At 47.6% G+C, this 12,362-nt stretch overlaps 1 protein-coding gene across 1 annotated transcript; it reads right to left on the bottom strand.

Annotated features, from left to right (window-relative positions):
* Window positions 1-7,551: 7,551 nt before the first annotated feature.
* Window positions 7,552-11,306, bottom strand: Suox (sulfite oxidase). Its single transcript, XM_021205375.2, has 4 exons — window positions 11,229-11,306; window positions 9,933-9,996; window positions 9,498-9,675; window positions 7,552-9,320 (listed from the first exon to the last, which is right to left on the bottom strand). Exons 2-4 carry the CDS (start codon window positions 9,983-9,985, stop codon window positions 7,911-7,913), a joined length of 1,641 nt encoding a protein of 546 aa, XP_021061034.1. The 5' UTR covers window positions 9,986-9,996; window positions 11,229-11,306; the 3' UTR covers window positions 7,552-7,910.
* Window positions 11,307-12,362: the final 1,056 nt, after the last annotated feature.

Genomic DNA, 12,362 nt, shown 5'->3' with positions numbered 1-12,362 from the left:
TTGGGGGTATGTGTGAATGTATGCATGTTCATATTATTGTGGGTGCACATATGTGTGAGTGCATGTGCATGTGTGAGCACATGGAGCCAAGAGACTGACTTTCTGTTTTTAACACACACACACACACACACACACACACACACACACACACACACACACACACACTGAGCCAGGGTCTCTCAGTCCAACCCAGAACTTTCTAATCAACTAATGTAGCTAGCCAGCTTGTTCCAGAGCAACCTTCATCTCTGTCTCTTATGTGCTGAGGGATGCCAAGCAAGACACTACACATGGCATTTATGTGGATGCTAGAGATATGAACTTCAGTCTCACACTTAACCCACGGAAAGTTTTTAGGTTCTGTGAACAGGGCCTCAAATCGTTGAACTTGAGACACAAGATTTATAAAGAGTAATCCTCTTAGTCTCATGTCTTTCCAGAAATTATGGGCTTGAGAACAATACCAAAATAGTATTCGCTGATCTTTTTATGATAATATCAGCTCTAGTCAGCTCAGGGGACCACTCGAGCATAAGGTTGTGTGCTAGCTAGTGCCTACAAAGTCTAGCTCATGAGAGACCAGCTTCTTATCAACCTTACAAGTTCTTAGATGTTTTTGTCTGGCAAACTTTGACCTTATCTCTCTGCTCCCAGGACAAAGACACTTCTGAGAAGATGCAAACCAACTGCCCTGAACTCAAAGCCTTCTCCAGCAAACAAAATCATGAGACCATTTGTGGTGTTTTGAAATGTCTGGCCCGGGCTGGTGAGATGATTCAGCAGATTAGAAACTGCTCTTCCAGAGTTCAAACCCCAGCAACCACATGGTGGCTCACAACCACCAGTAATGAGATCTGACACCCTCTTCTAGAGCGAGCGGAGCCAACTGGAGTGAGCAGAGGTCCTAAATTCAATTCCCCAATAACCACATGAAGGCTCACAACCACCTGTATAGCTACAGTGTACTCATATACATAAAATTAAAAAAAATAAACCTTTTTTAAAAAATGTCTGGCCCTATAGGAAGTGGCACTATTAGGAGATGTGGCCTTGGTGGAGTAGGTGTGGCATTGTTAGAGGAAGTGTGTCACTGTGGGGGTGGGCTTTGAGGTTTCCTATGCTCAGGCTATGCCCACTGTGACACACAGTCTCCTTCTGCTGCCTGCAGATCAAGATGTAGAACTCTCAGCTCCTTTTCTAGCACCATGTCTACCTGTATGCTGCCATGCTTCCCACATTGACGATAAATCCTCTGAAACTGTAAGCCAGTCAGTTAAATGTTGTCCTTTATGAGCATTGCCTTGGTCATGATGTCTCTTCACAGCAATAAAACCCAAAGACACCAGTAAAGAGAGGGAGAGGCCTGCCACTGTCACAGCATTCTTTACATCCAAGGGCCCCAGAGTCCTTGTTGTCCCTACAAGGTTAATGAATAAAATGAGGCTAGAGGCACTTGACCAACCATAACTCATTCCTCTTTAACATCTTTAGCTAGTGTGTGTGTGTACACATGTGCACCACACACTATACATAAAATGAGGGGGGATGAGGTGTGTACGTGTGCATCACACATGGTATGTAAAGAGGGAGTGAGAGAGTGGAGGGGGTGATAAAGGATGTGTCAATTTAAGAGAAAAGAGTTCTTTTGTGGGTGGTGAGAGGGAGATGGGGAGAGGCGGACAGTACAACATGGAATAAGTTTCTCCCCTGCTAGAAAGAAAGTATAAGCTGCAGATTTCAAACTAAGAGGAAATAAGAAGAAGAAAAAAAAATCCAGTTACAAAAACAACAACAGAGAGCACTTTGGACCAGTATGTTTCAGCACTGTTACTAAGGACAGTTTTTTCTGTATGCCCACATTTTTTGCCATCCTACCCTAATCAAAACTTCTACACAATTTTAAACACCTGAAAGAGATAATCTTTGACTTCAAAACTGACTAGTTTGGGAAAAGGTCTCAGAATATGAGTTAGCCTTGATTAACCTATCGAGCTGAAGGGGCTTCTCAGACGCTGCCCTGGAATTAACTGCACTGGATGGGCACCAGTGTGCTGACACCAGCCATCTGCTGACCAGGGGCAAGATAAAGCTCTAAAGATGCCAGCACAGAGGCAGCTCTGCTTTCCAATGATAAAGTCAGTCTCTTCTAAGACAATTTTTTATCTGAGGGATCATCCACTGAGCCAACTCTGCAGTCCGTTCTCTCTCTCTCTCTCTCTCTCTCTCTCTCTCTCTCTCTCTCTCTCTCTCTCTCTCTCTCTCTCTCTCTCTCTCCCGACATGATTCCTCTATGTAGCCCTGGCTATCCTGGAACTAGCTGTAGGCTGTAGACCAGACTGGCCTCAAACTCAGAGATTTGCCTGCTTCTGCCTCTACCACTGAATGGTCTCCTTTATTTTGAGACACTATTGTCTAGCTGCTCACTTACCAAAAGTGGGGGTGGGGAGGGTACTAGAGATATGACTCCTCTGGTAAGAACACTTGCTAATCTTGAAGAGAATCCAGGTTTGATTACCAGCAGCTACTTGGTGGCTCATAACTATCCATAACTTCAGTTCAAGGAAATCTTATGACCTTCTCTGACCCTTGAGGGTACCAAGCATGAATATGGTTCACATACACGTAGGCAAAACATCTCTCCAGCCATTTTATTTTTGAAAAAGGGGTCTCACTATGTAGCCTTGCCTGGTTTGGTAGTCATTGTGTATGACAAGCTGGGTTTGAAGTTACAGAGACCTGCCTACTCTATCCCCCAGAGTACTAGAAATTAAAGATACATGACACTATGTTGGGCTTCATGTTTTTTTTTAATTTTTAATATTATTTTTATGTGTATGGGTGTATGATGGTTTGATTAAGAATGGCCCAAAAGGCTCATATATTTGTATACTTAGTCACCAGGGAGTGGCACTATTTGAAAGGAATAGGAGGTGTGGTCTCATTAGGTGAAGTGTGTCACTAAGGGTGTGTAGATATACTTTTGGCTATTTTATGGATTATTTTTCCTTCCACCCTCCTCCACCCCTCATCTTCCACCCTTTCCATCCCCTATCTCTAGATAGGAGAGGAAAAAATGATAGAGGGGAAAGTTTAACATTATTGTTAGACTATTTCCTGCTGATTAGGGCGTTCAGTTCCTTGGGACAAGTTTGCCATCAGAATATCTAATTTCTTCCTCATGTTTCTTCTTTGCCCATGACTATTTAATAAACCACAACCAGCAACAAACACACAATACCACACCCCCCCAACAGCAACCCACCACAAGCTCTTGGGGCCCTGACATTTATCTACCCTCTGAAGAGTGCCCAGAATTCCAAACTTCACACAATCGCAGAAACCATCTGCAGCTGCCAAAATCATGCCCCTGCTAGAGCATGAGGCAAATCACAGTCAGCTGCTGTGGACAGTCTGATGCAGCCCCATGTCCCACACCTGGGATTAAAACAAAAACATATTCTTATAATATTTCTCTCTATGTATGTGGTTTTTCTTTTAAGAAACCAAGAAAAAAAAAAAAGGCCAAAATTGTCACTACAGGGGTGGGCTTTGAGATTTCAAAAGCCTATGCCAAGCTCAGAGTCTCTCTCCCTCTGCCTATGGATTTGAATGTAGCTCTCAGCTACTGGTCCAGTGTCTGCCTGCAACCGTCAACATGATCCTCACCATGATGATAATGGGCTAAACATATGAAACAATAAGCAAGCCTCCATTTAAATGCTTTCTCTTATAACAGCTGTGTTTGTCACGGTGTCTTTTCATAGTAATATAACAGTGACTGACAGGGAGTTTTGCCTGCAGGTGTGTCTGTTACCAAGTGCATGACTACTACGGGCACAGGCTGGAAGAAAGTGTCAGATTCCTTGGAACTGGAGTTCCAGAGACTGTTAAAAGCCATCATGTGGGTGCTGAGAATTGAACCTAGGTTTCTAGAAGAGCAGCAAGTGCTCTTGACCACTGAGCCATCTCTCCAGCTCCCGTTTTAGTTTTTGAGACAAGGTCTCTTCCTGAAGGTTATTAACCTGCTAGGCTGGCTGGCTAACGAATCCGAGAATCCCCCTGTCTCTGTTCCCAAAGCACTGAGTTACAGATATGTTTTGTACTACTTGACCCTTACACAGATGCTGGGGATTCACACTCAAGACCTCATGCTTGCAGGGCAAACACTGCGTATGTGGACACACCTTCCACCCTGTGAGTCCTGGGGATGGAACTCAAGTCAGGCCATGAAAGCTTGGGGACAGGTACCTTCAGCCACCAGGCCATCTTGCCGGCTACCAATTCTCTTCATACTGCCTCACCTGGAAATTCTGACTTGAAACCAAAAGTGGTTTTTGCCTGAGTTTAAGCTCCCCAGAGACTAAAGGAACTGCTCAGGATGATCTAGGCAACAGTGTAGAGTCGTGTCTCAGCCTGCCACTAAGTAAGGATCCTAACAGTTGGCAGCTTCATTTATGAGAGACGGGAATGTTTTGAAAGGCAGGCAACTCTTTTTTTTTTTTTTTTTTAAGATTTATTTATTATATGTAAGTACACTGTAGCTGTTTTCAGACACTCCAGAAGAGGGAGTCAGATCTTGTTAAGGATGGTTGTGAGCCACCATGTGGTTGCTGGGATTTGAACTCTGCACCTTTGGAAGAGTAGTCGGGTACTCTCACCCAATGAGCCATCTCACCAGCCCGGCAGGCAACTCTTTACACATACTAGTTGGTGATAAATTCTTGACCTTGGATGAACACAAGAGGTACCTTATTTATGAAATAGCTCATATCAGAAAGTCCACATTCCATTGAACATTCCACTTATCCCAAGAAAGGATTAGTCAGATTTAAATGAGACACAGGTAGCCAGTCTCCCATGGTGACTGCCTGTAATCCCAACACTTGGGAGATGGAGGCAGAAGGCTCGGAAGTTTAGTCATCCTCAGCTATAACAAATTTGAAGCTAGTCTAGGAAAATTGAGATTCTGGCTCAACAAATAAACAAACATAGCTGAGCATGGAACATGCCGTTTATCCCTGCACTCAGGAGGCAGAGGCAGGTGAATGGATCTCTGTGAGTTTAAGGCCAGCCTGGTCTACTGAATGAGTTTCAGGCCAATGAGGACTATACAGTAAGACTGTTTCAAATAAACAAAAACCCACAGAGAAATGGAAAGAAAACTCAGCTAGACACGAGTGCAATCCCAGCACTTAGAAGGTTAAAATAGGAGAACCACAAACTCAGGAGCTAGAGGTCATCATGAGCTTCAGAGTTCAGGGCCAGCCTGGATCACATGAGACTCTGTTTTAAAAACCCAACCATGGTTTGCTGGTTTGCTTGCCTTGAAACCTGGTGACATCAGCTCAATCCCTGGAATCCACATAAAGATAGAGAGAACTAACTCCAAAGTTGTTGTCATCCTGGCATGCAGCATACAGCTGTTACACACACACACACACACACACACACACGCACACACACGCACGTGCGCGCGCACACACACACACACACACACACACACACACGCTTGCACATTCACCAACCAACCAACCTAACAAGCCAGGAAACCAAACAATACAACTGTAGCAGATAAAGGGTGAAAACATCATATGAGTCTGTATGAGGAGGCACACTGAGGATGGCTTTAATACTCAGAAAGAGGCATTTTGTTTCCCAAGTGTGTATGGCTCCCATCTAGAGGTTTACAAGAGGGCGCCTCCTGTGGTTTCTCTCTAGGGCTCTTGAGTAGTGGATCTTTTCCTCCACGGCCCTGCTTCCCAAGTTCACTAGGCTTCTCACTTAAACAGTAGACAGATAACTCTCCATCCTGCTGTTTCCCCCGCCCTTTCACGGCCTCTTGGAGATAGTCGCAGGTAGGCCTGGGTCTTTTTCTTCAGTATTCCCAATGAAGCTCCTAGGCCCCTTGCTTTTTCTGATGCTGTCGCTTTGTTTTTGTTGTTCTGTTGTCTTGGCTATTACCCACACAGGAGCCTCCTACATGTCAGTTCCTGTCTCCAGCCTTCTCTGGAACTATCTTCCTACCAATCTCCAATTCTGAGGTCTCTGGCCAAGGTGCTGCAGACAAGCTCCTGTCCCTCAGACCCAGCTCTCCTCCCCACCCCCAAGGCTGCGACTCCCCACTTCTAGTCCAAACCAAAGCCCCGCCCCGAAGGCCAAGCCCCGCCCCTGCCTCGCGTGGGCTCCGCCCCTCACTCACCTGAGGCGTCTCCGCGCGCGCGCAGGCTGTTGGGGGTTGAGGGAGAAGGACCGTGTCGGGTGGGAAAAGAGGGGTGGGGAGTCCCCCACTCTGGCCAGGTGGCCTACCGCGGGGGGGATGGGTCACTGAGGCGGCGGCAGCCAGACCGATGCCTGGATCCCGGTGCTCGGCGGTGGCGGCTCCATCTCCATCAGGGGTTTCACCTGAGGAGGGACCGGCCCCCCCACCGAGCCCCCCCCATCACGGCCATCTCCCCCCCTCCCGAGTAACTTCCGGTCCCACTCTTTCGCGACAGGCGACTGGGCCAAACACCGAGCGCCCCCAAGCCGGGGAGACTGCTGAGGGAAAAAAAAACAAAAAAACGGGAGAGGAGCTAGGGGAGAATAGCCGAGCGCCGAAAGATTTAAGTCCAAAAGGCCTTGTCGTGCAGAGGTTAAGTCAAATCTATCCTTCATCTGCATCTAATTTGCAAACTAGGTGCACACTACTATCCTTCATCTGCATCTAATTTGCAAACTAGGTGCACACTGGTCGCCCCACGCACCTCCCCACGTCTGCCCCTGGTGCCAAGGTTTGCCCCTGCCCTCCCTAAGATAATATTGATTTCATTGCTTTTTGCATTCATTATCAATTCTGCCTAGAGAGCAGGAATTGGGGAAACGGTTTGAGGGCAGCAAACTTTTTTTTTTTTAATTATTTCTGTTCATAGGTATCTCTAGGTCAGTTATTTAGGTGGTGCTGAAGATGACAGCCGACCTGAGAAGGGAGACACATTCCTTGATTTGTCGAGACACTACACCTCCTTCCTGATAGCTTTGGGGTTAGTATCATACCTCCCTCTTGCAACATGTTCACTGTCCAGGCCCAAGAGTTTCCAGTCATAATCTTAAACAGACACTTTATTGGAATAGTTTTAAAAGTAGCACTCTAAGAGGGAAATCCCCTTGCATCCCAGAGGCAACTGAAAATAGTTATGTAGCTGGACAATGGTGGCACATGCCTTTAATCCCAGCATTCTGGAGGCAGAGGCAGGCAAATCTCTGAGTTCGAGGCCAGCCTGGTCTACAGATTGAGTTCCAGGACATCCACAGCCAGGGCTACACAGAGAAACCCTGTCTTGAAGGAAAAAAAAAAAAGAAGAAGAAGAAGAAGATGAAGAAGAAAAAGAAAAATGTAGCCGGGCGTGGTGGCACACACCTTTAATCCTAGCACCCAGGAGGCAGAGGCAGGCGAATTTCTGAGTTCGAGGACAGCCTGGTCTACAAAGTGAGTTCCAGGATAGCCAGGGCTATACAGAGAAATCCTGTCTCAGAAAAACAAAAACAAAAAAAACAAAAAACAAAAAACAAAAACAAAAAAAGAAAGAAAGAAAGAAAAATGTACAGTTTTTACAAATTTCACATACCACACACACATATGAAAAATCTAAGCAATGCAAAATAAGGCTTGGATGGGAGGCATCAGAAGTAGAGGTGACTGTAGGGTAAGAAAGCAGTGTCTTCCGAGCTGCTCTCTCACCCCCAGCCTCTCTCCAAGCCCAGGGTCAGGGGCCAGAAGAGATGTATGTGCCGAGGTACAACTTAAGACACAGTATGTACAAGGTTACAAATCAAGCAGAAGGAAATGTTTATCTACGGCAATGAGGATTAAGGCTGGGTTGGTAGAGAGGTCTAGGTGGTTCTCTGGGTACAAATGGTGCCATTCCATGCTTTCATGGGACCACCTGAACATGGACACGGTGCCAGGCATTGCTGAGTACGCCCCGAAGGTTCCAGATTGGGGCTACAGTGTCTGGCTGCACATTGTAACTGTCATCTACAGCTTTGCAAATGATGTTCAATTCCTTTTGCTCAGCTGGCACGTGAGCTTTCAACTGCCATATTCGCCAAGCCCAGGCTTTCCTGGGATGCTGTTCCTCTCCCTCTAGCTCAGCTTCCTGCCAGGTTAGTCCCCCATCCACAGACACATCCACTCGAACCACAGCCCTGCCACCGCCACTCCATGCATAGCCCTTGATAGTCACCTCTCCTGACTCTACAGTGGCCCCATCTTGAGGTTGTGTGATGGCTGATTGGATAGGTAGTTCCTGAATTGATGGAGCTAGGTCAAAGTTTACCGTGTCCCAGTCCACAGATGGAGAAAAGCCTTTGTAATCCCGCCTCTGCCAGTGACTATAACTTTCCTCTGACTCCACACTCACTCTGCCCAGCCATTTGACATGGCGGGCACCTACTACACCAGGAACCACCACCCGTACAGGGAAGCCATGGTCACGAGGTAGAGGCTGACCATTCATTTCATAAGCCAGGAGGACCTCAGCTTCAGGATCCATGGCCCGAGCTAGAGGGATAGAGGCTCCGTAGGCAGTTCCAGTGGGGTCTGAATCCAGTCCTTCAAAACAGACATGGGCCTCAGTTTCACAGAGTCGGTGACCAGCCTGGGCTAACACATCACAGAGCCGGGCCCCAGCCCAGCATGCAGTGCTGATGGCCCCCGTTCTCCACTCCAGACCTTTCACTTCCTTGACCTTACTCATTTCAGCGCGCCGGTTACCGGCACACTGCAGAGTGACAGTGACCTCGTGTTTGGGAAACTTACGCAAATCATCCAAGGACAGAGACAGCGACTGACCTCCAGGTGCCCCTACTACATGCAAGCGATAGGTGTGTGGGTCCAGGTTAGGTACAGGCAGATGGTTACGGGTGAAGAAAATAGGGTTTGGTGTGATGTAGCTTTCTGTTAGCAGTTCAGGAGGAGGCTCTGCATTAAAGGGGCGCTGGCTATTAATCCTCAGGGCTGGATGACGAATAGGATCATCAGCGTAAGGGTCAGAGGCTTCCAAGGAGGGGGACATGCTATCTTCGGGGTTCAGTTCCCCAATCTTATACTCAGCCAGTAACTCACGTACATGAGGCTGGTTGTGCACAGCATAGAGGGCCCAGAAGGGTTCTAGGGGACCTCCAGCTGCTAGCATCAGTTTCGATGGTCCTCCTGGATGCAGGTCCACAAATTGTGTGACATCGAAGACCTCAGAGCCTAGAGTTACCCAGACTCCAGTTTTAGGGCTGTTGTGAGAACGTACATCCTCTTTAGAGTACATCCGTGGTGACTCCTGAGAAGCCTGAGGGTTGGGGAGGGAGAAATCGAAAGGAACAAAACATTAAATCACTTTAGGTCATTCTGACCCCGTCCACAGTCAGTCTGGGAAATCAAGGGAGCAGGTCGTATTTCTACAGTACACGAAGACAGAGCCCATAAGATCCCTTTGTTCCGACATGGAAGCTCTTTTCCCACTTACCCTACACCGATGCTCATGATAGGCCAGCACCGCACCAAGGCCTAGCAGGGTCCCCATGACTTTCCATCCCCGAGTCCTTGAGTTATCATCGGAAAAGGTAAGGCTGGGATGCTGGGGCTTAAGTGAATCATTTGTGGAGCATGCTCGAACGCAGATCCTCAAGGGGGTTGACTTGACTCTGGAAGACAGAGATATTAGTAGCACAGAACGTCCCGTGAAAGCACCAGTGAAGTAGTGTGGTCAGTCACCTCTCCCTCATTAGTCACTGGTTTGCAGTTGGAATTTGGTTTCTTCCGGATGGGTAGGACCAGTGAAATATGACTTTCCCTTTCCTCCATCACCGTACTATATTATATGTCAGATAAGATAAATATCTACCAGATAAGATAATTATGAGATAGGCTAGGAGATAAGTACTGGCTTGGGATAGCCTACCTGATGGCCCATGGAAGCCCCACAACCACGGATCTGTATAGCCGCAGCAGCATTGTGGCAAGACCTAGAACAAGAAGATAGATTCTAGGTTTCAAACCAAGAAAACCCCATGTTTGGGAGACCTGAGAATGCGTGGTTCTAGTGTGTTCTTAAGAGTACACTCGGAGCACTTCAGAGACGCACTGTGCAGAAAGGAATGGGGGTGGAGTGGGGATGGAAAGGCACAGAGGCTTCTAGAAAGAACAATGCCCCAGGCAGAGCGACAGATTCGAGGTTTGCCTTTTTTTTTTTTTTTTTGATGCTGTGTATTGAACCTAAGGTCTTGAGAATGTTATAACTCTACCGCTGAGCCATATCCCCAGCCCCTACTTTATAATTACTTCTAAATTGAGATTGATGAAAACAGACAAGAGGTGGCGGCAGCCTAATGGGGTGAAGGAGCCAGAATCCTGGAAGGAAACTGCCTGGAGTTTGCAAAACCAGGCCTTGTCATTAGCCAGCTCCCATGGCAACGCAGCGGGCCCCTCTGAACTTGTATCCTCATCTCTACCCAGAGGAACTGATACGAAGAGTAAACAAGTAATAACATTCACTCAGGCCTTTCCTCTTTTCTCTCTCCACCCTTCTAAAATAAATACCCCATCTGAGAACTGAACCTCAATTCAGAGTCTCCACCCTGACCTCGTAGTCTATGGCATTCTAGTGATCTCAGCAAACTGAGCAGAGTCAATGGCCAGGGTGTCAGGGGATGGGCTAGAGAAGGAAGTTAATTTTTCTGCTCTCTGTCCTGCTGCAGTGTCTTCCTCACAACCTAGTGCCTCTCTGACCCAGGACCGTAAAGGTGGAGAGGAGTAAGAAGCCGCTGGCTGAGATGCTAGGGATGGGACTCTTACAGATGGCGAAGGAAAATGAAAAAAGCTAATTTTTCTCCTCTTTACGCCTGGGATTCCCTACTCTTCCTGCCATCTACTCTTAATTTCAGCAACCTGCTTTTACCAGCCCCGTTCCAGGTGTGGGAGGAGCGGCCTGCTAAATACCGAAATGCTACTCCGTGGTGCAAGAGTCCTCCTTACTCTCTGGGACACTTTAGGTAGGAGGGTGTGTCTGTCCAGAATTCGGACAGAACACCAGCCTGCGACCCCAGGAGCACACCGACATCATAAAAGGAGACACTGGTTCTTTTGCTACTGCTAAGATTTGGAGTTTGCTCCAAGTTACTCCAAGATTTGGCGGTACTGGCCGCCTTGGTCCCACCGTTGCCCTCCCTCCTTTCTCTCCCGGTCGCAGTCCCCTTACCCGGCTGGATGTCCGCAGCGGAACAATTTCAACCGCCCCGTGCGGGGCTAGAGCGGCCCAGTGCGGAGGGGCGGGGCGGGGCGGGGCTCAGCCGTGACGTGTGCGGTTTGTGCAGGCGTCCTCACGCCCCTCGCCCGCTCCGCAGCCATTGGCCCCGTGCTTTGCCGCTGCTCCTGACGAGGACTGGCAGCTGTCGCCAGGTCGCCGGGTCGCCGGGTCGCGGGGTTGCGAAGCGGGGGGCGGGGCGTCGCCGGGTCCTGGATGGTACAGGCCTCTGCCTCCCGAGGACCGGGGGACACACAGTGGTGACCAGAGCCGACCGCAGCTCCGTAGGGAATCGTGAGGCCCCACTGATGCTCTGCATCAGGGCTTCAAAGGTGGCCACGAGGATGGGGACCACATTCTCGGGGAAGACCCAGGGTTCTGAGAATATGTCCCGCGCCTCGGTGGTTCGTGTTGCAACGTTGAGTCCTAGGGAAAGCAAGGCCAGGAATAACGGCAGAAATGATGCCCAAAATAGTGGCTCAAAGATTCCCAGAGTGGATTTCTCAAGTGTGAAAACAGCAACACCGAAAAACCATGTTTTATTTGAGACAAGGTCTCACTATGTAGCTCTGGCTGGTCTGAATCTAGCTTGTAGACCATGCTGATCCGGAACTCGTAGATTTGCCTGCCTCTGCCTCGAGTACCGCACTTAAAAGCATGCACCAGCATACGCAGCCTTTAAAAAACATTTCTAAAAGTTTACCTAATGGATTTTTTAAAAAAGCGTCTACTTAAACAAGAAAAATGGCGGTTTAACAAAAATATAAACATTATAGTCTTGTATATAAAAAGTAAAGGACACTAATAGAAAAAAATTGCTATTTCTCTTAACCATTTACTAGAGATTGAAAATTTGACATTCACTTTGTGCTCCGGGAACAAACATTCATAGACTGCCCTCTAGAGACCAGAGGACTGAGCTACAGTCGCATCAATTTAAAGGAAACTTTTACATCTGGAAGATCATCTCTTCCCATTTAAGTCTTCCCATTTAGGTTTTTTTTTTTTTTTTTTTTTTTTTTTTTTTTTTTTTTAAGGAATTGGGCTAAGAATCCTAACAGGGAAGTGTACTCAGAAGAGGGGACGTGA

Source organism: Mus pahari, chromosome 9, assembly GCF_900095145.1.
Source record: "Mus pahari chromosome 9, PAHARI_EIJ_v1.1, whole genome shotgun sequence".
Taxonomy (NCBI): domain Eukaryota; kingdom Metazoa; phylum Chordata; class Mammalia; order Rodentia; family Muridae; genus Mus; species Mus pahari.
The sequence above is the reverse complement of the archived record's forward strand: the minus strand, read 5'-3'. Positions and strand labels throughout refer to the sequence as shown.

Excerpts from the sequence above, each read along its gene's own strand:
- Suox (XM_021205375.2), bottom strand. The coding sequence starts at position 9,985 with ATGCTGCTGCGGCTATACAGATCCGTGGTTGTGGGGCTTCCATGGGCC. Across the intron at positions 9,676-9,932 it reads GGGCTTCCATGGGCCATCAG|AGTCAAGTCAACCCCCTTGA; the intron begins GTAGGCTATCCC and ends TCTGTCTTCCAG. Across the intron at positions 9,321-9,497 it reads ATCATGAGCATCGGTGTAGG|GCTTCTCAGGAGTCACCACG; the intron begins GTAAGTGGGAAA and ends CCCAACCCTCAG.